The sequence below is a fragment of the Xyrauchen texanus genome, chromosome 18 (assembly GCF_025860055.1).
Source record: "Xyrauchen texanus isolate HMW12.3.18 chromosome 18, RBS_HiC_50CHRs, whole genome shotgun sequence".
NCBI classification, from domain to species: domain Eukaryota; kingdom Metazoa; phylum Chordata; class Actinopteri; order Cypriniformes; family Catostomidae; genus Xyrauchen; species Xyrauchen texanus.
Window position 1 is genome coordinate 36,851,981 of NC_068293.1, and position 25,148 is coordinate 36,877,128.

The 25,148-nt window shown below is 38.0% G+C and overlaps 2 protein-coding genes across 3 annotated transcripts in view; one reads left to right on the forward strand and one right to left on the reverse strand.

The window, feature by feature from the left end:
* Positions 1 to 5,734, forward strand: part of LOC127658679 (carboxy-terminal domain RNA polymerase II polypeptide A small phosphatase 1-like) — a 30,731-nt gene extending 24,997 nt beyond the window's left edge. The window contains exons 4-7 of one of the 2 annotated variants that reach the window (XM_052148093.1): positions 2,164 to 2,220; positions 2,994 to 3,086; positions 3,812 to 3,997; positions 5,024 to 5,728. In XM_052148093.1, coding sequence (XP_052004053.1) covers positions 2,164 to 2,220; positions 2,994 to 3,086; positions 3,812 to 3,997; positions 5,024 to 5,152 — 465 coding nt within the window. In that variant the 3' untranslated portion in view covers positions 5,153 to 5,728. Of the gene's footprint in view, positions 1 to 2,163; positions 2,221 to 2,993; positions 3,087 to 3,811; positions 3,998 to 5,023 lie in introns of both variants that reach the window. The other variant, XM_052148092.1, reaches the window with a different exon arrangement.
* A 2,834-nt stretch (positions 5,735 to 8,568) lies between these two features.
* LOC127658676 (obscurin-like protein 1) overlaps positions 8,569 to 25,148 on the reverse strand; it is a 46,811-nt gene continuing 30,231 nt past the window's right edge. The window contains exons 15-23 of the mRNA XM_052148085.1: positions 24,589 to 24,855; positions 23,032 to 23,298; positions 20,868 to 20,980; positions 20,611 to 20,764; positions 19,658 to 19,819; positions 19,444 to 19,548; positions 18,833 to 19,099; positions 12,033 to 12,302; positions 8,569 to 11,076 (exon numbers count right to left, since the gene is read on the reverse strand). Of these exons, the coding sequence (XP_052004045.1) occupies positions 11,063 to 11,076; positions 12,033 to 12,302; positions 18,833 to 19,099; positions 19,444 to 19,548; positions 19,658 to 19,819; positions 20,611 to 20,764; positions 20,868 to 20,980; positions 23,032 to 23,298; positions 24,589 to 24,855 (1,619 nt within the window). The 3' untranslated portion in view covers positions 8,569 to 11,062. The remainder of the gene's footprint in view (positions 11,077 to 12,032; positions 12,303 to 18,832; positions 19,100 to 19,443; positions 19,549 to 19,657; positions 19,820 to 20,610; positions 20,765 to 20,867; positions 20,981 to 23,031; positions 23,299 to 24,588; positions 24,856 to 25,148) is intronic.

Below are 25,148 nucleotides of genomic sequence, written 5' to 3' on the forward strand. Positions count from 1 at the left end.
ATGTAGTGTGTAGTGCCTAGTGTTCCGTATTGTATACAGCCTAGATGCTCGAATCAGTGGCATTGCAGTTTTTGAGAAAATCCATTGCAAATTAATATGTAATTAATCCATTGCATGTAATCCATTACTACTCAGCACTGGTGACTTGCTTATTTAATGTAGCATATATAACGACTCCTGCGCTATATTCCAAGTCTTCTGAAGCAATTCAACAGATTTGTGTATGTAAAAGATGTGTAAGTAAACAAAATTTAAATCATTATTCACAAATAACCTGCACCGCTGGCTGTCTATCCTTTGTCCACGCCCAGATGAAAAACATTATTCTAAAATGGCATCGGTTATTTTGTGTGTGTAGTAACCAAATACAAAAAAATATCTTTTAAATTATGGACAAGAATACGGTCTAGATGTGAGCTTCAGGGTAGGGCAAGAAAGTGAATACTTGCCTCTTTTTCAGGTTTGTTCCTAACACAAACCTATATCATATGGGTTCAGAAAACGGGTTATATTTTTATACTACTTAAATGGTGCTATTTTGTTTTGTTTGTTTTTCCTTTTTGGAACTATTTTATATGGAAGGAAGCCTGTTTCCACCACGTCAAATAAAAATAAAAAAGTCGTTATTTTGAGATAATAGCTCAAATAGCTTTTATAACCACTCCACAGATTTAATATTAGCAAACTATAGTTTTGGCAAGTCGTTTAGGACATCTACTTTGTTCATGACAAGTCATTTTTCCAAAATTTGTTTACTTACAGATTGTTTCACTTTTAATTGACTATATCACAATTCCAGTGGGTCAGATGTTTACATACACTAAGTTAACTGTGCCTTTAAGCACCTTGGAAAATTCCCGAAAATGAGGTCAAGCCTTTAGACAATTAGCTAATTAGCTTCTGATTGGAGGTGTCCCTGTGGATGTATTTTAAGGCCTACCTTCAAACTCAGTGCCTCTTTGCTTGACTTCATGGGAAAATCAAAAGAAATCAGCCAAGAACTATGAATTGTGGACCTCCACAAGTCTGGTTCAAACTTGGGAGCAATTTCCAAATGCCTGAAGGTACCACATTCATCTGTACAAACAATAGTACGCAAGTATAAACACCATGAGACCACACAGCCATCATACCACTCAGGAAGGAGACACATTCTCTATATATACATATATATATATATATATATATATATATATATATATATATATATACCCTATACCCTATATATAGGATATAGTATGACTATGATGGATGGATGGATATACACATACATACACACTACCGGTCAAATTTGTGAAACACTTATTCTTTATTATCTTTTTTTTTTTTTTTTTCACATTTAGAATAATAGTAAAGTCATCAAAACTATGAAATAACATAAATGGAACTATGGGGATTATGTTGTGACTAAACAAAATCCAAAATAAATCAAAACGGTGTTATATTTTAGCATCTTCAAAGTAGTCACCCTTTGCCTAGAATTTGCAGAAACATACTCTTGAAATTTTCTCAACTTCTTGAGGTATCACCCTGAGATGCTTTTTAAACAGTATTGAAGGACTTCCCATCTATGTTGGGCACTTATTGGCTGCTTTTCTTTATTATTTGGTGCAAGTCGTCAATTTAAAAAAATATATTTTATTAAATTTTAGATTGTTATGAAATAAATTAATATGGTGGCACAATTATATATTTTTCTACAAACTAATTTCAAACATTTTGGCATATGCCTTCAGATAAAAATATTTTTAAGATCATGAGAAACATTTCAGTCATGTTTCAAAACTTTTGAGTGTGTGTGTGTACACCCTTATTATCTCAGAATAAAGAGATATTATCTCTAAATATTTAGATATAATGAGATGTCTCAAAATAATGACTTGTGTTCTGGATTTTTTTATTTTGATTTGACCAAGGGGAAAATGGGATTTCATACTTTTATGGCAAGAGCTGTGTAAACATTTCTAAATTCCTCCTTTTTGTGTTCTGCGACAAAAGTTAACATACTGCTTTGAGATTGAGGAAATCACAGAATTTTCATTTTTGGATATACGATACCCGTAATTCATGGATAGATAAACCGAAATCCTGTCATTTTGTATATTTTATTTTCTTCTGCCTGGAACATTCGAATCAACTTTGTTTTTTTTTTGTTCTTCTCAGCCAGTGAACAATGCTGACTTTATCATTCCCGTGGAAATTGATGGAACAGTACATCAGGTGAGTCAGATCTGTTCTCATACAAGGTTGCCATTGGAAAATTGTCTGCAGAGTGAGGCTTTGGCAATAAAATTAATAAATGTGATCCATTTGCCAAAAGACTCATATAGAACTCTTCAAACAGATTTTTTTCTAATCTGTTTATGTATTGCTGCTCAACACTGGGTGTGCTACCTGCCAGTATCATTGCAATCTCAGCTGATGGGTCAGAGCAGCAGGTGGCTATTTATGTTTCCTGACGAAATGGAGAAACACAGACAGGCTTCTGAGAACTCACTGGCCATCAATCTCCTCTCAGGACTTGTCTCCTGGTCTCTATGCCAGCACGATAGCATGGCCATTTAAAGGGCAACTACAGCCCCAGTTACACCAGAAGATCGAAGACATCTGGAAAACCTCTGGCTTTGGCCTGTTTCAAGTAATCCAGGATAGGCTTGTGATGTCAGGAAAGCCTATTCGGGATGACTTGACTCAGGAGGAAGACCACCAGCTGCATGAATGTGCTTGGCTGACACAGTTTTATCTGTAAAACTCCCGTTTAATCGCACAGCTTAAAAAAGAGTCGATCACATAAAGCTCGTCGTTAACTGAGATGTGGGGTGATATCAGTTTTATGTATTTAGAAATATATCTTGTGCTGGAATGGTGCAAAGCACTGTATGCATGTGGTCTAACTTAGTCAGTTCATTTCCCCTTCATATGCAAGCAGTGAAATGTAATCTTTCGAAATTGAAAGTAATGACACATTTTAACCGTTAGTCCTCTGTTATTAGGTATATGTGTTGAAGAGGCCTCATGTCGACGAGTTCCTTAAACGGATGGGGGAACTGTTCGAGTGCGTGTTATTCACTGCAAGCTTAGCCAAGGTAAGAAATCCAGAAGGATTTTTGCACCATGCAAGGTATTCAACATTGCGTTTATTAATAAATAGGCTTTAACATCGTCACTTACTGTGTATTAGTTGTATAGACGATCACAGGGTTCATGGAAAACCTGAAAAATAACCAAAAATACAAATTGTCATCTTTTAGTGACCCTCATGTTGTTCCAATTCCTTCTTCCATAGAACTCAAATGGAGAAATTTTGAATGATGTACTGGTTGCTTTTTTTCCCAATACAAGAGCTTTCATGCTTCAAAATGTACACAAAAGCACCATAAAAGTGTCTTACAAATATTTAGTAGCCCATATATTCCTTTTGTAACAAATACCAGACTTAAGTAATAGATAGAAATGTATGTCATTACAGATGTTCAGTTTTGGGGATAATTATTCCTTTTAAATGTACTTGTCCAGGCCTTTAAAATCATGGACATTTTTATAGTCACTATAATTTTTTTTCTGGTTACCCAGTTCTAAAATGTTTCTTCAGTTAAGAAGTGCTCTTTGTGAGCATTTCAATAAATAATAATTAAAAAATTCCTTATCCAGCAATCACAAACATCTGGAAAAGTCCTTGGTCAAAGAAATTCTTTGTTGGGTAATGTGTGGGAACCTTGTCATTTGGACGTATGACAGATTCGTTGTTTTTTTGTTGATACTTTTGCAATCTAACCACATTTGTCACATTACTGGCGTTCTCTTTTTCTAGTATGCTGATCCCGTCTCAGACCTCCTGGACAAGTGGGGTGCTTTCAGAAGCCGGCTCTTTCGGGAATCTTGTGTGTTCCACCGTGGAAACTACGTCAAAGACCTGAGCCGTCTAGGCAGGGATCTAAACAAAGTCATCATTGTGGACAACTCACCAGCCTCCTACATCTTCCACCCAGACAATGCTGTATGTCTCGGCATAATCGCCTTTCTTTGTCCTTTTGCAGTTACTACTCCTTGGAATCTAACAATATAGTACATACAGTGCCATTAGCCTTAAAAGAATCGTTCACCTCAAAATGAAAATTCTCTGATCATTTACTTACCCTCATGCCATCCCATCACATGTGGACACATTTTTTCTGCAGAACACAAAGATTTTTATAAGAATATCTAAGCTCTGTAGGTCCATACAATGCAAGTGAATGGTGATCAACTTTAAAGCTCCATAAAGCACATAAAGGCAGCATAAAAGTAATTTGTATGACTCTAATGTTTTAATCTATGTCTTCTGAAACAATCCAATCAGCTGAGAACAGACCTTCTGAAGTCATATGGATTTATGTGCTTTTTTGAGCTTCAATGTTTTGGTCACCAAAAACTTCCAAAAGTGACAAAAAATGACAAAAAAAAAAGCACCATTTAAAGTATTCCCTTCCAAGTTTTTGAGGCCACACAAAGGTTTTGTGTGAGGACTGGAAATGTAAGACTGCCGTTAACTCAAGAACTGCTGCATCCAAATAATTAATTGAGTTTAACTGGTCAGATTCAGTCCAATTTATGAATGAATTTAGAGAACACAAGCCATACTGACTACTTTTATGGTGCAGTTTTGGTGGGGTCATTTTATAATTTTTTTAATCTTAACAGCAGTGGTTATAATGAATGATTGCCATATGGAAAAGACCTGCATGAAGATTCTTTAAAATTTCTCCTTTTGTGTTCGACAGATGAAAAACCGCATACAGTTTCTGAATGACATGAGCGTGAATAAATAATGACATTTTCATTTTGGGTAAACTATTCCTTTTTAACAGTATCAGAATTTGTCTTATATTTGCTGCATTGTCCTAGTTGTCATTCTTTTTTTTATATAAAGCAAACAGTTTGTTTTTAATGCTTTATCCAGTTAGGATAAGTCATCAATGTAGTTACATTTAATGAAAACACAGTCTGTTGTAACTCTTCTGTTCTGTTTCTCCATCATGTTTAGGTACCTGTAGCCTCCTGGTTCGATGACATGTCTGACACAGAGCTGTTGGATCTCATCCCTTTCTTTGAGAGACTCAGTAAAGTGGATAATGTCTACACTGTGCTCAAGCAGCAGAGGACTAATAGCTAGTATGACACTAGGGGCAGCTGTCAGTATGGGGCCAGGGAGGCTGCTGTGCTCAGAGCACCATGCTGCTTCCCACTAACAGGACCAGCCACTAGCTCAGTCCTCGTCACCTACCCAGAATTCCATTCACAGGATGTTTGACACAAGAAAAAGTCATCGAATGACAGAACTGTGAAGGACTGCTTTATCAAATGCATTTACGCAGTTAATTGATTGTTTTAACACTTGAATGAGTTAATCTCTCTAAACCTGTCAACATGTCCAGCTCACATTTTTTACCCGAAATCAAAAAAGAAAGAAGAAAGTTGCTTAAATAATGAAATTATTTATTTGTATTATTATTAGTAGTATTATTTTTTGGGCATTCTGACATTATTTTCATAATTTTTTTTTTTTGCTGATTTCTAATATTAATAATAATAAAATCTGTTTTACAGTAATGAGGATCTAATTAGAATAACCATTAGGAATAATGGGAAATAAAGTGCAAAATTAAAACATCAGAAGTAGTAGTATTTTGAGGAGAAATGTGCCAAATTGTCTTGGAAATGAATGAGTGATATATTCCTTTGAGATATATTTATATATATATATATATATATATATATATATATATATATATATATATATATATATATATATATATATATATTAGGAATTATTTTTTGATTTTGGGGTGAAATGTGACCTGGACATTATTTCTTGAGATTTATCTCATTATGTGTTATTCCTTTTTTGCAATGCTTTCATTTTTGAAGTTGAGGAAAGCCCTGTTAAAATAAACAGTTGGTTTATTGTCCTCTTTGGTTAGTGATTTGAGAAGATCTGTTATAAGAAAAAACTGCATTTTAACTTCCTCATCTTGAGTTAAACTTCCCTCATTCCCTGTGTTAAATGAGTTTACCTCAAGTGCTCAAGTTGGGACAAAACCATAAATGGCAATCACATAGAAAACTATGCTGTCTCTTTTATCTTGCCAAAACATAGTTTATCAGACTTTGAAGCAAGCATTTAAAAAAAAAAATCATGTATTTGTTTTTTGCATTTTCCATTTTGATTTCCAAATCAGGCATGGAAAAGAGAGTCATGATACACTCAGCCAAATTTAAGTTTTACAAAACAGATGTGATCGAGCTAAATTGGCCTTGCATCTATTGTGTTGTGTGGCCTTTTTCACTACTAAGGTTAAGCTAATGCACCTTTCAAATCACATAAAGTGTGCTTTATTTTGTCTAATGCGAGGTCCTTCACCATGGCCTTAAATTTACTGTAGCAAAACTGTGTCTGAGAATGTCAAAGTGGTCTCATTTACACAATCAGTTTGTCTGATAGTGTCTAGTTTTAAATTCATAACAGTATGCCATTTGTTTGTTTATATATTAATCAAAAGAAGTAAAGAATACTGGAATCAAACCCTCAGTGGAAGCAGACATTCAACTTAATGCCTTAACTCTCCATTAGATCACTAAGCTTTTAGATGGGAAAACTGTGGTTCATTGAGAAAGTGATGTGGGCATTGGCCTAGGCATGCAGCACAGGGGATTGGAGAGCCCCTGTTAACTTGCTGTCAATGTGCCTTGTTAGTGGTGCCATTTAATTTGGATGTTTTTGCTCATGGGGATCGTATACTTGCTCAGCACGAACTGAGTTGATTGTTTTGCAGGTGCCAATGTTGATGTGAGATGTAGTGGCAGTGACGTTCTTGTGTCTGAGAGAGAGAGAGAGAGAGAGAGAGAGAGAGTGGAAAGGAAATGTAATGGTTTTTAATACTGTTGTTTTGTCCATTCTCAGTGTTTGACTTTTTAAGCAGACGTGCTGATGGCAAAAAGCATGCCATGTATCTATACTTGTGTTATTAATGAAAATAGTGCTGTGCCATGGAAAAAAACAATCAAAAATGATTTTGTTATCCATAAAGGCTTAAAGAGCAGCCTGAGTCATATTTGATCCTTGAAAAGCATCTTGAAAATATTTTCTTTCCTTTGTACTTTAATTTATTCTGGATTTTTTTACAATGGTATTGGATGTACTGTGATATTGTTTACGTTGTTATTTGGTCATCCTTTAAATTCTTCGATTAATGCCTTAGAGTTAAACTATTTAACATAAATCATATATACAATTTAAAATTGTGACCGGAAATGGAAAAAAATCACCTTTGCAATATCATGAAAAAAAAGTACATCCACAGCCTATATTTATTGGGTAGGCCTACACAGGTACATGGAGATCTGCCTTTTAACATGTGAATATGATGATGCAGTGGAAGACACGTTACTGAATCACATGTCTGACTTGGTACATTCTCAGAGGTCTGCTGGCTCCTCGACAATCTCAGCAGGACTTCTCACACCCATGCAGTCCACTTATGCAACAGGACCAACCCAGGCCCATGGCCCCTCCTGAGGTTATGTAATAGTCTTGGTAGTGTTTGCTTTGAATAATAAGACTTCTTTGCATTATTCTTCAATATTGCAAGATCCAAGAGAGCAGCATAATGCACTGTAGCCTCAGTATATAATTGTTGAACCAGAAAACATGCCATGCTAATTTTATATTCATGCTAATATCCTGACTGAAAATGTGATGATAGTTAGGTTGGAAGGTGTTACTTTGTATAATTTCCCCCATAGCCTAATTAAATGTGCTCTACAGCCACTAGTGACAACTTTTTATTGCTATTCTGGGTTTTAAGATAAATAAAGCTAAGAACTTCAAAGATTTGCCTCACGGAAACTATTAGGCTAACTATTAGAAGACGAGCACAAGCTGTAAAAACTTGATTTAAGTTGTAATTGCTCCCCCTAGCGTTGGACTATTCATTCTTGAGATTTTGTTTTGATTTCCATTTACTGCAATAACATCCTATATGCCATGCAAATATTCCAACAAAATATTTACGTCTTTAAACAGACAATCAAAACGAAATTCGAAACCGTGACCCTATGAGAGTATTTCATTTCAACACTGTGAATATGTTACGTTCCTGAAATGGGGTATAGGGGAAATAATTGGTAAACCATGTATAAATAAGGTCAGTAACAACCTAAAATTGAACTGTTGTTGTCAGAAATATAACTTCTTTATCATTCACTGAGAATATCATCCAAGTATTGGCAGTGACATACAAGTTTGTTGCTTCAGAATTTGTAGATAATTTTTTTCGCATGTTTCTATTGTACTGGAAAACAATAATAAGCATTTCATAAATTTTAAAGGCTTTTATTGGCAAAAACATTCAGTATATGCAAAGAGTCAATATTTACAGAGTTGACCCTTGTTCTTCATAACCTCTGCAGTTTGCTCTGGCATGCTGGATATCAGCTTCTGGGCCAAATCCTGACTGATGGCGATCCATTCTTGTCTTATTAGTTCTTTGAGTTGATCACAATTTGTGGGCTTCTGCTTGTCCACTCGCCTTTTGAGGATTGACCACCGGTTCTCTATGGCATTAAGATCCAGGGAGTTGCCTGGCCATGGATCCAAAATTTCAATGTAATGATCTCCGTGCCGCCACAACGTGATTTGATTTGATTTGACATTATCACTCTTGCCTTGTGACGTGGTGCTCCATCATGCAGGAAAATGCCCAGATCATCACCAAATTGCTCCTGGATTGTTGGGAGAAGTTGCTCTTGCAGGACGTTTTGATACCATTCTTTATTCGTGACAGTATTTTTGGGCAGAATTGTGAAAGAGCCCACTTGGATGAAAAGCAACCCCACACATGGATGGTCTCAGGATGCTTCACTGTCAGCACGACACAGGACTAATGGTAGCGTTCACCTTATCTTCTCCGGACTATCGATTATCCAGATGTCCCAAACAGTCGGAAGGGGGTTTCATCAGATAAAATATCTTTGCACCAGTTTTCTGCTGTCCAATCCTTGTACTTCCTGCAGAATTTCAGTCTGTCCTTGAAGTTTTTCTTAGAGAGAAGTGGCTTCTTTGCTGCCCTTCTTGACACCAGGCCATTGTCCAAAAGTCTTCGCCTCACTGTGCATGCAGATGTACTCACACCAAACTGCTGTCAATATTGAGCAAGCTCTGCACTGGTGGTAACACGACTCCGTATCTGACTCCCCTCGCGTTCATACACAGTGCTAGTGCGCTCACGCGCGGTCTGTCAATCAAACATGCGTGCTCGCAATCTCACTCAACACGGTACCAATCTGTTGTGTTTAGTTTTCATTGTTGATGGGGTTTCTAGCAGGGGAACCCGCATCCTTAAGGCAAACTAATAAACGCATTTTACTCTTATGTTCTTGATTGTGAGCATCCTCAATTTCTTAGCATTGCATAGTAAAACAAACACGCATATATCACATTCAGCATGGCTTATGAAACATCGCCTTTAGAAATAAATAAAGGCATCATCAGAGGTTATGCAGGTACATGTGAACAGAGGTTTACATGGAGACAAAAAAGACTATCATCACAATCTCAATAAAGAAAGAAGCAGATTTTATTTCCGTCTCTTCAATGTAACAACACAAAGCAACAAGTGAATGATTTACTTACTCTTTTACTATAAATGCTGACGTTTCAAAATTATCAGACATTGGCTCATAATTTGGCTGTACATCCTGTGGTTGTGTGATAGTTTATAAGCCCAGATCACTAATCTTTCCGTGGCAGGTGGAGTGAGAGCTCTCCCTGCCACAGAAAGATTTGACCCCTACTCGCACTAACTCTGGTATTATATAACCTTCTAGTTATTTACGCTGCGGTCAATGCCAGCGAAATCGGTGTTTCCTTGCTCAAGCGTCCTCGTTAAGAATCGTTGATCCTCGCCCCTCGCGGTGCCTTTAGACTAGAGAATTGGCATGCCCTACATGATGGTGGAGCGAGGAAACAAGGATGCACAATTTAGGAAATGAGAAGCACCCATGGATTAAAGCACTGGAGTTGTATGAGTTACATTTGTGCTGATTTTATGTGCTTTTTGGATCTTCAAAGGTTTGGTCACCATTCACTTGCATTGTAAGGACAAACAGTGCTGAATTGTTCTTTTAAGAATCTTTGTTTGTGTTCAGCTTAAGAAAGCAAGCCATACACATCTGGGATGACGTGTGAGTAAATTATGAGAGAATAAAAATGTTTGGGTGAACTATCCCTTTAATATCATGATTCATTTCAAATAGCAGAAGAACATAAAGAAAAGTTAAGACTGGAAGCATGCTCTGTAAAGCTTATTTTATTGAAAGATATTGATAAACAAGGGATCGTATTGATCACTATAGGATTGTATTTTTTTTAATATTTGAATTTAGCAAACAACTAAAATATTACTCTTGAAAGCATTTCAATTTATTTGTAAATTACAAATAAATTGAATTGAATAAAAATTTCCCTACTCTTTTCATTCATTCAATTTATTAGTTAGATATGCTGAAACATATGACCTCCTGTGATCATCTTTGGCCCTGCACATTTGATCACATGCACTCTCCTCAATAAACCTCCTCACTTTAATCTGCATCCCACAAAACAACAATTAATAAACAGAAAATCTATACAAGAATATAGTACACAAGTTTCAAATACCAAATTAAATGTGCAAGAAATACAAGTTGTAACTAAACGGATGAATTACATGTCTGGCTGTCAGGGTTGGTGCTGTTCATTTTTATGTAATTTACATATTGCATTTTTTTTAAATAAAAGATTTAGACTACATTAGAATTGAAGAAATGTCTCTATATTGGATGGTCAATGTATAGAATGGGGAATAAGCTGACTTTTGACAGTTCCAAAAGAAAAAGAAAACCCAGACAAGCATATTCAGACACATTCAAAGAAAAAGAGACTTGATGGTGTCATCATTTCATTTGATCCATTTTGTATAGAAATGGTGGCGTAGTTCGGTATTGATCACTGTCTGTACTTACAAGTTGTTGTTTTGATTGTTTTTTACAGATGGCTACCTGCAAAAAGTGGGAAAAAAGATAAATAAGTCAGCAGGTAATCAGTCCTGAACCTTACTTTATAAACATGCTTAAAAGAATAGTTCACCAAAAATTTAAATTCTCTCATCATTTACTCACCCTCATGCTATCTCAGATGTGTACAACTTTCTTTCATCTGCTCAAATGAAGATTTTTAGAAGAATTTCTCAGCTCTTTTGGTCCATACAATGCAAATGACTAGGTGCCAAAATTTTGAAGCTCCAAAATCACATAAGTCAGTATAAAAGTAATCCATCAGACTCCAGTGGTTAAATCAATGTCTTCAGAAGCAATATGATAGGTGTGGGTGAGAGACAGATACATTTGCAAGTTATTTTTTACTATGAATTCTCCTCCCTGCTCAGTCAATCTCCACTGTCACTTTCACTTTCACATTCTTCTTCTTGTGTTTTTGCTGATTCGCATTCTTCATGCATATCACCACCTACTGGGCAGGGAGAAGAATTTCTAACAAACAAATGACTTAAATATTGATCTGTTTCTCACCCAGACCTATCATATCACTTCTGAAGATATGGATTAAAACACTAGAGTCTTATGGATTACTTTTATGATGCCTTTATGTGCTTTTTGGAGCATCAACATTTTGGCACCCACTCACTTGCAATGTATGGACCTACAGAGCTGACATATTCTTCTAAATATCCTAATTTGTGTTAAGTCATACACATCTGGGATGGCATAAGGATGAGTAAATGATGAGGGAATTTACATTTTTGGATGAACTATCCCTTTAGAAACTAAATGTCTATATATAAATATGCACATTGGTACTCCTAACATAAACACCTTAAAAATAATAATTTAAAACAAAACTTAAAACAGGTATACAGAAGTCTACATTTCTTGTTAAACAAGATTTGCACACTTTAGAAAGCATAACAACAGCTAGAGCAACAAAATATTTGACTTACTTCTGACACAGAGATTTGCAGTGCTTTTGGCTTTTCCTGAGATAAAGCACACAGTACCACACATGTCCTCAGATGTCTGTTTAAGAGTCAACCTATGAACAGTTCCCATTTTCTCTATAATGACGTTAGGACCAGGATGCAGTGTTTCGCCATTCAGGGTCCAAGTCGGAGCATTGGCCACAGGTAAAGAGACTTCACATGCAAAGCATGCATCCTCAGGAGCAGTAACATCCACATCCTCCAGCTCTCTCATAATCAGGATGGACTGAGCTGTTACAAATATTGTTGGGAGACCAATGCACATGATGTTAAAATAATATATTTTTTTTCTATTGCAACAATACAATGTATACCACAATCCCTTTACCCTTTACATTCATTTGTCAATAACATTTCAGAAGAGACACAAACACCATTCCAAAATCTACCACTAGAAGTCATAGACATGAAGCGATAAGTTGGCCTTTGCCTCTAACTTGGGGTGTAAATTACAAATGTTATAATTAATTGTGCAAATTAATAAAGAGCGGACTCCATTTGAACATATGTCTGATATTAACTAAGTATGCAACTGATTTTTAAGCAATCTGCTTCATTTGCTAGCAAGAGTAAGTGTACATGTAAATTAGTTCTTGGTATATTCCGGCACAAATGGTTATAGCGCAGTTGGCCGGATACTGTAATGGAATTTGGGAGTGAGAGCCTGTGCCCAGGGCCATAGCAAAGATTTCTGGGCCCCCTGACTGTATATGGCTCTGGGCCCTTTACCTATTAAAAAATACTGTTTTAAATTAGTTGTGGGCCCCCCTGGACCTTTGGGCCCCTAGAATCATTACCACAATTCATCCCACAAGCTACAGTCCTGCCTGTGCCTCACATTCACAGTTGCAGAGTTTGCTGAAGGTAAGTTGGGTGGCCCTCGTGTTCCATAGTAGGTTATATTGGGTAAAAAATTGTTCCGAATAAATACATGGCTTAAGACGTTTAGTTATAAACATGTTAAGAAGCTTTAGTTTTGTACTAGGCGTCGAATGAGCGGCAAATACGTTAATTTAAATCTGAATGTGAAAGCGAGGCAATTCACACGAGACTATGCTTTGTGACACTATCCATGTGAGTGACATGGTTTTGTGACTGATAAATGTTTGCGCCCAGAAACATTGGCTTTGTGGACTTCATTTAAGGATAATTGTGTGAGAAAGTTGATTAAGAGCTTGGCGACTAGTGCTTTTCAGAGTTGGGAAGCACAAAAAAATTGCCTATATTTTTGGTGTCTGCAATGTTGCTCTCAAAGGGGCCCAAAACACTACTCAAACAGTGAAATTTCAAAATGAACGCAATAAACTAAACTCAAAACTGTTTTTGCAACTATTAAAAGCACCAAATATGCAAAATATTGGATTATGAAAGCTGAGAATAAATCTCTGAACCGCAGCATCCCGCAAAGCTTGTCATCAGTGTTGCCAGAGACACAAGCAATTCTGGCTGGAAAAACTAGCAAAAAATTAGCAACCCTTAGTTTTCCATTGGGGGCCAGGGGCTAGTTGTCACATTGTTTTACTCCAGTGAGTGGCTGTTTCTCAGGGATGTGGTAAATTATTTTACAAAATACAGCAAAATAAAGTTAAACATTAATGAACGTTAAACGTAAAAAAAAATAATACTGCGATTGATAAAATGTATAATTATTTATGACTGTAAATTATATATTATATATATATATATATATATATATATATATATATATTCAATGAAAAATGACTTGATAATTACCAAATTGCTATGCCGCTATACAGCAAAAAAAAAAAAAAAAACTTTACTGACCCCGGCCTGCATCTATACATAGATTTTTGGATGGACTACAGTCTTGCGATTTAATATATATAATTACAGCTTTAAATGCTACCTTACTGTCATATTGAAAATTAGATCACCTAATCTCTTCAATGAATACATGATTTGTATTAAACATACCATAGTCATTTTAGGCATAAATTTGATTCTAAGCAAACATTGTATTGGATCAAATTGTATGGATCATTTTAATTACAGGTGTCTCATTCAAACTCCAACAGTATCATAAAAGAATCATCCTGTAAAGACTTTTTTTTCATGTTGTCATTTTGGGTTGCCTAGTGACAGTGTAACTCAGGCCACATACACACAGCAGAATAAGGTTGTCAGACCTGTTTTGAGTGCTTAATTTCACACAAAATTAACTTTTTAAAAAATTATCAAAAAAATTATACTGTATTTTAAATGGTAGATAGCAGTTTCTTCTGATTTCTGTTTATCATCAAACTTTAGTAATTTATTTGCATGAAGAAATTGTTAATATATTCGTGTAACGTAGTTCAATGAGGAAATGAGGGGGCGAGAACTGTATTGACAATAGAAATAATATTTTAAGGCTCAACTTAAAGAAAAGACAAAACACACACACGACGGACATGTCCGTAAACGATCTCTCTCTCTCGTCGCACCACCGTCTGCCATCGGCCTTTATCCCTCTCGGAGGCTTAATTAGCCTGATAAGGGACCGGGTGTGTAAAATCACAGATGAAAAAAAAAAAAAAAAAACGTACTCGCCGGTTCTCTGATACAACGTTGCATGGTCTTCGATCACTCCTCCACCCTCTCAGAGTCACCGGAGTCAGACCCACGACCCCCGGCGGACAGAACGCCCCTCCGCGTTCCCGGCGTCTCGTGGGGACACTCTTCCGCACCTGGCAGCGGCCCTACCGCTCCAGGCAGTCGGGGAGTCACTTCCCTCCTCCCCTCGCGGATGGCGGACCAATTTTGACCCCTCCGCGTTTCTGGGGGATGGCAGTGCTCTCCTCCGCCCCTGGCAGCGGCTCCATCGCTCCAGGCAGTCGGGGAGACCAGTCGCCTCATGGACGGCGGCCGTTCACCGCGTCCTGGTGGTCAGGCTACTCCCTCCCCCGGCGGATGGCAGCGGCACTCCCCCGGGTGGACGGCAGTGTCGAGGACTCCGCAACGGACATCCCTCCTCCTTCCCGGATTTCGGCACCAGTGTAACGTAGTTCAATGCAACGGAGGAGGCGAGAACCGGCTTGACAATATAAATAATATTTTAAGGCTCAACTTAAACAAAAGACAACACACACACACATCCATAAACGATCTCTCTCTGCCACAATTAGGAAGAAGGAAAAATAGTATACAGAGTAGTCCAGCAACCATGGATGGCATGTCCATTTACTTTTTATCCAAAGCAACTTACAGTACCCTTATTACAGATACAATACCCCCGGAGCATCCTGGATTTATGTGCCTTGATGGCGGCTGTGGAGATCGATTGACAACCTTCTGCTTACCAGTTCTGTGCTTTAGCCCACTACGCCACCACCACTCAGCAAAAAAAAAATAAAAATACAGAATCATACCAATTGTACATACAGTGCATAGTGAATAAGACATTTCTTATAGCACGCGTGAAGTTGCACCAGAGAATATTTAGCAGAGACCGGCTACTTCTATTAAAATTAATAGAAGCATGAGAAATTAGAATGCCCTACTGCAGCCAAAGGTCAATGGATGTGGATAAAAAGTCCTGCCTTACAGGTAAAAGAGCCAATCAACTTTTAGATACAGACATCAATTGTCAATCAACTCCAAACATGGCCGACAGTGGATTGACTTGCTAGAAAGAATTTGGTCGCACTCACGCGCTTGTGTGGATCCAGCGCGAGCAGCAATCCCCTGACACTTCAAATGGCCTGGATCACCTGTTTTGATTGTCTCGGAGTGACCATCATGATTTGAGAATCAGAGGAACTTTTGATCCTGATACTGATGTTTTGATTCTGGCTGATAGAATATGCGCTTCAGAGGAAGATATTAGAAGAGTGCTCGACGGGAAGAAAACACTGGATTTTCTAAGATCATGGGTGTTTCGCAATGCAAAGAATGCGGTTGCATTTTAATGAAGACCAGTCTTGCCAAGCTACATTGGAAGGATGAACTCGGAATGACAGAACGATGCAGAACACATCTATTGCGAGCTTTGAGATGTGCTGCAATCTTCCTGTTGCACAATTAACCGTCCCAGCACATTTGCAGTCAGTGAGAGAACTACTGGCATTATCACATCAGTGACAGCATTATTCTCATCACTCCAGTAACGTTTTGCTGGAGTAGTGACACGTTAAAAGAGTAAAGTCTGTAAACATTTGATTCCTCAATGTTTTTATTTATTTATTAAAATACTGCCCAACAAAACAAATGTTGATGGAGTGTAACGACCCTCGTGAGCTGCAAGGCTCCAGACTAAAAAAATTACTAAGGAGTCATTGGCTCCTAAACTGAAACATTTAGGAGCCAAATGGCTGTTTTAGTTGCCACATCACAGCATTGTTTGATTTAGATTGTTGTTCAAAAACGGAATAGAAAATCAAAGAAAAGACAGCTGATAGCTCATTAATCGAGTGTTTAAAATATTTACGGTATAGTGGAGTTCACAAATTTGCATTCCCCTTTTGTCTCGCAAGTTTTAACACCCCTTTCAGAATTTATACAAGTATAAGAGATAAAAGATTTTTTATTTTTATTTAGTACTAACCTTCAGATTCTACCTAGCAGGTATTTACATAAAGTATAATATGCATTTAGTGTGCTGCCTTCTTGAGCATCAGTGAATGTTTGCACCTTGTGTAATAGAGGTGTAAGAGTCCCTCAATGAACCCAAGTATCAAAATTTGAATCTCACATCACAACTAATATATAAATAGAGAGAGAGAGAGAGAGCGAGAGAGAGAGATATTTGATTTTTTTGCTTCAGTAAAAAAAAATATATATATATATTTGAAAACTGTATTTTGTGTTTACTCTGGTTATCTTTCATTTGAAGATCTAAAACTATTTAGTATGAAAAATACACAAACAGAAGAAATCAGGAAGTTGGCATATACTTTTTCACATTACTGTAATTACACAATCCTTCAGGGCTACGCAATTAATCACAATAACATCAAAATGCTGATGTGTTTCAGAATAATCGGTTGATACAATAATTGGTCGACCCTGCAGTCGACCTTTATACCTCGGAGGCTTGATTAGCCTAATACAGGACCAGGTGTGTAGGATCACGACCCGGCCCCGCCCTCCGCCCTGCCACAGTGGCATAGTATATCTTGGCTTTTGAAGAGTGTGCATGTGCGTGGAACAGATCAGATAACAAAAGCCATAGGATGGAGCCCAAGAACAAGTCAACAAAACATTTTTGAGAGTACAGTGGGAAAAAAAATTCACTATAAAATATACCCATTTATAAACACCACTTTAAAATATCGACGGTCCCTCACGTAAACGTACAGTACTATGCAAAAGTTTTAGGCACTGAGGAGGTCTTCAAAAATAATACCATAAATTATTTTCATATGTCAATTTCAACATCAATTTACAAAGTCCAGTAAACATAAAAAAAAGCTGAATCAAAATTTGGTGTGGCCACCTTTCCCTTTAAAACAGCCCCAATTCCCCTAGATACACCTGGACACAGTTTTTCTTGGCTCTATCGGCTTGGCTCATTTGTGGTCTTGATGGTGTTTTGTGATATTTATCATTGTGATGTTTGTCTGTTTAATGATATATGTTTAATTTACGTACAGCGTCCTTGAGCATTGGAAAGGCGCAATACAAAATAATAATCATTATTATTATTATTGATTTACTGACACAAATGGTTTTAAAATTGATTGATAGCTGTTTAATATCATCTACTGGTGGAATCCCCAAACTGCAAATGCAGGAACTGATTTTAGACCTGGCAGCAAGATTACACATGCTTCTCAAACGTCTTGGCATAATTACCTTTTTTCTGGAAAATAGCATATTGCACTTTGCGGCACTTCATTAACATACAGTACATCCACAGTATACTGTATAGCACATACACCCACAGACAGTGCAAACACTCCCGCCCGTGGCCACTCGTGCTTTGCTTTTGCACAAAAATTGCACTTAGAATTAGTGAAAATGAGAAGTCATAGTTCACTCTCTCAGCATGTTTCACTGTGCCTAGCGCACCCACGAAAGTAGAGCCCTTAACCCAATAATGATTGATGTGCAGGTCTTGATGTTTTCTGAAAAAGTCAAACAGTAATAACTGTAAGTGCTGATTCCCGCAGATACCCTGCAACCAACATTTTTCTTTTATGCCATTGACATGAGTGGTACAGGTATCTGCCATTGACTCTCAATGAAGCAAAATTTCAATAGGGCTCAATGGACAGTGCTTCCACTTACTTCTATAGACACGTGGTGGTGGTGTAGTGGGCTAATGCACACAACTGTTAATTAGAAGGTCATTGGTTCGATCCCCACAGCCACCACCATTGTGTCCTTGAGCAATGCACTTAACTCCAGGTTGCTCCGGGGGGATTGCCCCTGTAATAAGTGCACTGTAATTTGCTTTGGATAAAAGCGTCTGCCAAATGCATAAATGTAAATGTATTTTATATGATTTATTTGTACTTATATTAAACTCGCTGTTGCTGGATTTCGGGTGAATATTTAGAGGAAGCCGGGAAAAAAAAAGTGGAAATGGAAAACGTATTTATATCATAGATTTGTACACTATGCAACAGATTATTTATGCCACATACAATATGAAAATTTCAAATAAAATAGTCCTCATGGTTTATATGAGAAAAAACTTATTATTATTATTCAAACTAAATGTGACAATTTTGACTGACCAGACAAGGAAGAATGAAACAATTGCATGACTCAAAGCTTACAGATCTATTGGCTAGCGTTTTGGACTGAATGTGCCTCACCTTCTACAGTAAGTCTTGCTGAGGATGTGTAGTTCCCAACTTGAACACAATAGGTGCCCTCGTCCTCTAACATCACCTGCTGAATGACAAGTTTTCGATAGCACCCCTCACTGCAGATCTCAAAGCGCTCTGAGGGCAGGATGACATTAGGGCCTTTATACCAACGAATACTGCAACGGGGATTAGTCACCGAGCAGTCCAGTACAACGCGGGTTTTTTCCAGAGCTGTTTTATCCTGAAGTGGCTTTGCTATGTTCGCTGGGAGTGCTGTGGAGATACAAAGTTGTATATTTAATTTTAGATTGCTGTTTTCAACAATGTTAACATGACTGATTCGGCCGTAGGCAGGAGGCAGCAGATAAAAACAGCTGTGCTAATACTCAGCACAACAGCATGATTGCAAGCATGATATTGCTTTTATACAACTGTTATAAATAAGATAATATTGGCTACCTGACATTTCAGATGTAATTTGGCCAGCTATTTTGTTCATTTTTGCTCCATCAATAAAAACATGTTTGGTTGCTATGTTGCAAATCACAGACTGTTATATAACTTTTTTTTTGTAACTTTAGATATTTGAAATTAGCAAGTGTACACAAAGTACAGACCTTCAACCTTAAGGTAAGCTGTAGACTCAGCATTCTTGGCAACAAACTTGATCTCTCCAGCGTCCTCTCCTTTAACATTGCATATGAGGAGGAAGTGCTTAGATCCTAATTAAGAAAACAAGGTACAGAAAGTCACAATCAGATATTCGCCGAGAGAAGCAGAGAGGTACATTTTATGACAAAGTCAAAATAATGGAAGAGGTGTTAGGATTACCTTCCTGACGAATCTTAATGGTGCTGGTTGGTTTTATGGTCTCGCTGTTCTTAAACCATTCTCCAGGAACATCATCCAGGGACACTTCACACATGAACACTGCATTCTGATCCTCTTGAATTTTCAGATCTTCCAAGCTTTGCAAAATCTCAAGCACCCTCTCTGTCGGAATATGATTATTTTTTGAATTACATGATGCATTACTTATTCAGTTAAAACAAAGCAAGTGAAAACATTTTCCTTTTGTCATTTTGCAGAAAATCAAACAAGTCTTTACCAGTGGATGGCAGTGTTGCAATAGGAGTGAATTATTTCCCCAGTAGGATAAAGACTTAAATGCTGTAATTAAAAACTAAGGGGGCTTTCACACTGGCAGTTTAGTACAAAACAGAGCATGGTTCACATGACATATTGGTTATGTGAACAGGCCCGTAGCTAGTGGGGTGAAAGGTGATGATTCTAGAGGCTCAAAGGTCCAGGACGCCTCACAACAAATTCTAAACAGTATTTTGTATGTGAAAGCTGTTTTGTGGGCCATGGTATTGAACATGTGACTACTTGAACTCAGTTGCAATGGAACTGTGGTACAGTTTGCATGAGTAAGAAAACAACTTTTACTCAGGTCCGCACTTGTTAAGGAAATAAAATATGTACAACTGCTGAATCAAGGCATGTGACACACAGAGGTGCCCTTTGTTGCTCACTCTGGTGCATGACATCAAATTAATAAAAGCATAAATATAGTGACCCGCATTGTGTTCTCCATCATGTGGGAGTTTATGACGATACAAGTTGATGACGGAAAAGCTCCAGGGTTCGACAGAATCATGAGTTAGTCTGACATAAGACCAGTGCTGCAGGGGGCACTGGGAACAATCACACTCAGATTCGGACTGTAGAAAACTTGCCCAGCATGAAAACCACCTAAACGTTGACAGATTCTTTGTTATTACCATAGATCTCTATTGAACAGGATGTTTTGGCATCCCCAGCATCACACACATACAAGCCAGAATCTCCCAGCTCACACTTTAGGATCTGTAGAAAGCACTTCCTTCCAATAGAGTATATACGATGATCTTTTCCTGGCTTAAGCTGAACTCCATTCTAGAAGTAAAATACATCCCCACATTTTTAAAGGAAAATCACCTGCTGTTAATTTGATGATTTAATATAGAAATGAGGGGCAAGATGTGCTGTGTTATTTTACCTTTGTCCACTTTATGTCTACATTGTGTCGAGACAGCTCACATTCAAGTGTTACCGCAGTACCCTCTGGTTGGCTGACATCCTCAAGCTTTTTCAGGATTGATACTGGTATTTCTGAGAAGGCAAAGACGATACTAATGTCAGCCAAGGTGAACATACAAACTATGCTTTTGACATGAAAATATTTGTTAGTTATCTTCATTTAATTAGGGAGAAGAGAACACTTGCTTCTTGGTTGGACTTCATTTTATGGCTTAACAGGTGTGCCACAACACGTGCGCACGCACGCACACAAATATTTTGATAACTTTGAAAGGTTTACTGCTTTACCTCTGGTAGCCCCAATTTGACTTTTGAAATCACATGAGACAGTTATGTGCATGTCAATCTGTCTAGTATAGCATGGGCTTAGCATTAACCTTACCTCAGCTTTGTGCTGAGAGGTCCTTTGTTGCAGTGGCGTTTACATATTATTGTCATCCTCAGTGACAGCTCTGTGACTCCAATGGATAAACCCTATTAAGTGACTTGGTGTAGAAGAGATTACCTTACACCAACACCTTATGCTTGCGAATGTTTGAAATGTTTCAGTAGCCTGAGTCTGATCATGTGATCCATATCTTTTTATATGTGTAACCTTACACATGGTAAGAGCAGTAGCAAAGCTGTCTGTCCATGCCATTGTTCTGTCATCAGCATCTGAAATGTAACTAATTTGAAGACTTACATCATTGAGCTGTGCCCCCTTATCTCCTGTGACTTAGTTAATCATAGCCAAATTCCACCCCTTATAAGTTAATTGTTGCCAAGACAATGATAAATCAAGGGGCAGATCATCACTAGCATATATGCCTTTGCATAATGAGAAAACATGGGTATTTGCATGACCTTAATTTTTTTTAAAAGGTGTTCATGACTTTTAGGACATTTTAGGTGTTATGTCGCAGTCAAGGTGGTCTGTGTAATTTCTGCACCACTAGTGGCACCAAACAGAATTTCAGAAAGAATAATTGTTTTTAGGCAGGTTTCTCTAGCGTTCCCCCAGCAGGTAGTTCCACCACCAACTCATGCCATTGACTGAGCCAGAAGTCGGCTCCTTGAACTGCTCAAACAACGCAAGCAATGTTGTGAATGCACCACAGTGTTTTAACTCTTAAAGAAGTGAACCTATGAATTACTTTGTTCTTGTTGTTATCTGTAGGATTATTATTGGTAAAGTGTAGTATGTAAGTAAGCCATTATTTTCCCATAAAATGTGTGTATGCTGTGGCTCTGTGGCACTGTCATATTGCTCTGTTAGTTTGAGCATTCCCGACAACTGTTTGGTGAGTTAAAAGCAGGGCTGTCTGTTTGCATAACCAATGGAAGATGGAGGACTGTGTTAGAAAACCTGTTTGAAAGAATACAATTAGGCTATGTTCACACAGTCAGTGTTTGGGATTGACAACCGTATTTACTTACAGGTGTGAGTCTTGAAATGTCCATTCATACAACAGCATACACTAGTAGTTTGAATGCTGTCTGTATGAATGAACAATCAAAGTCACAACCATATTCTAGCAACTGTAGCCATAGTGATAGTGACTAAAAGATGGCGACTTCCATAACACCGGCATGTCTTACAAAATTGCCGGCGCGTTATTAAACGAGTCTTATCAAGGCACAAGTTCATCCATCAGATCATAATTAACCAACAGCAGCTTTGAATGCTTTTTAACCGCGTGCAGAGCAGAGCTTTTGTGTCGCCTGGCTCGTGACCGCAAGCAGCCGGTGGACAAAAATGGCTGGAACTTTGGATGACATGGATTATTTCTCCATCTCCCATAAATTAATGTAACCCCACATGAAACACACGAGACACATGTGTACAGAGCAGGGTGTCTCTAACTGTACATGACGTAACTAACAACTTGCTGTCCAGTACAGTTCCGTTCACACAGCACAGGTTTGCCAAGAATGGGGTTCTGAGACCTGAACATTTGCGGGTGTCAGAATAGGTCTGACAGCCGAATTCTGCTGCTGAGCGAACGTGGCCTTACTGCTTTTAAAATTGTGTTGGATGACAATAGAGGAACTTCCTCTTTAAAATGGAATGAGATAAAGCACATTACAAACAAAATCACCTTTAATGTATTTCACAAGCTTAGTTCTGATTTGTGCAATACCTTTAACAATCAATCTTGCTGATGATTTGACATTCTCAACAGAGAACGTGTAGGTGCCAGTGTCATCTACGGTCAGGTTGGAGACAGTAAGGCTGTGTACCCGTCCCTTTGCAGTCATACGGAAGTGGTTGTTGTTTTTGAGTGAGTGTCCGTCCTTCTGCCACACTGCTTCAACATTGCAGTGAGACAGCTCCACCTCAAAAGAAGCTGTCTCTCGTTCATAAGTCTGGGTCTCAGTTAGACCTTTCCGGATCTTGATTTTTCGTGCTGTGTGACAGTAAAGCAGAATAGGACAATTATGTCATAATTCACTCACCCTGTCGTCCAAACTGTCTTTCTTCCATGGAAATGTTAGGCAGAATGACCATGTTAGCTTAGCCACCATTGACTTTCATTGCATATTTTTTTAATACAATTCAAATTTATGTTGACCAGTGTTAACAATCTGCCTAACATCTCCTTATGAATTCCACGGGGGATGAGGGAACAAAGAAAGTCATGCAGGTTTGTAATATCATAGTGAGTAGAGTGAGTCAATTGATTTTTTGGGGGGGTAAACGTTTCAAAAGAAAATTGTAGCTCAATGGTGATGCAATTATAAGTAAAGAGACAGATCAAAGAAAGGCATTGGGAAAAGAAAGATATATGTAGAGAGACAGGCAGACAGAGATGAAAGGATGATGAAAACACAATACGTTTATAATGCAGAACAGCAGTTGTTGAATTAATTGGCTCAGTTTCCTCTGGTCTGTGTTAGCAAAGCACTAAATCCTGCCTTCGATCGGAGCTATGCCAACATTTTTAAAGTATTCCAAAACAGACTGGCTGACAGGCATTCGATGTGGAAAAGAGAGGTTTATTTTAGAGAGTTGGTGACACCACCCTAGATTTTGAAGGCCAGTGCATAAATTTAGCAGCCATGAAAACAGATCCAGATTCATAGATGGTGCCAGGAGTGGCCAAAGTGCAGACTTTCTCTCATCACTTGCTCAATTGTATAGCAGAGCTTCCTCAACTCAAGCTACTGTCAAAAACTGACAATTGTTTTATAAAGAGCACATTTATTTATTTATCATGTGAAGAGATATTGAAAAGCTTGTTTGGTAAGTTTGATGAAATATCTAGTAAAACAAAATAGCAAACAGTTGATGAATGCTTGACTTTTATCTCACTGTCATAATATCTATATTTTACAGAAAACTAAGCGGAATTAAAAGGTTACTCAGGCAAGACCTTGTACCAGCTCTTAATCCACTTCTCATTTGACATGGTTAATTGAATTATCATTAGCTTCTGTGATCAAATGTCGATACAGAAAGCTGCTCCTCGGGACCCAGAAAGTAGTTTGCCAGTCACCTGTTTGCTGCTGTCAGTCTGTGGAGCAAGTGTCACCAAAGTAGCTGCCCCTTGCTCACATTACTCCTGGTCACTTGATTTAATTTGTTTAAAACAACACCATCACAACAGACTGCAATGAGGGGCTATCACTAGGAACTGCAGTAAAGAAATGCTAACAACAGCACATAGTGAGAAAGAGAGCAGCATGTGCAGACTCACGTTCCACACTAAGCTTGGCTTGCGTGCGGTCGTGGAGTGTTTCACAGCTGTAGGTGCCCCGGTCGGTAAGGGCGAGCTTGTGGATTGTGAGGGAGCATTTCTGGCCATTCTGTTTCAAGGTGAACTTGGGCCCTGGATGTATAACCACTCCTTGTCTCATCCACTGCACCTCCCCAGTCTCGAGGTTGACCTCCACCTCAAGAGTTGCCTCTCCAAACTCTTCTGCTACCACTGGCTTCATGCTCTTTGTGAAAAGCACTTGTGTCTCTGTGCACAAATCAGGCAGATTTTTTAATCTTTACCATTGGCAGTTTGTAAGACTGTTCAAAACCCTTTGAATCAGAAAGCCAATGAAGGACATTATTTCATGTGTTCCTCGTTCCACATTGCTATGTGCTGTAGTAGTAACACTTGTCTCTGTCAGTTAAGAGTGGAATTCTAACTGGATCATCTGTTAAGCACAAGCCATCATAAGCACCATTTCAACAATTCAGGCATGTCTGAAAGGGCCATTATTAAACCCAAACATGTTGACATGGCATTAAAGACCTGTACAGGCT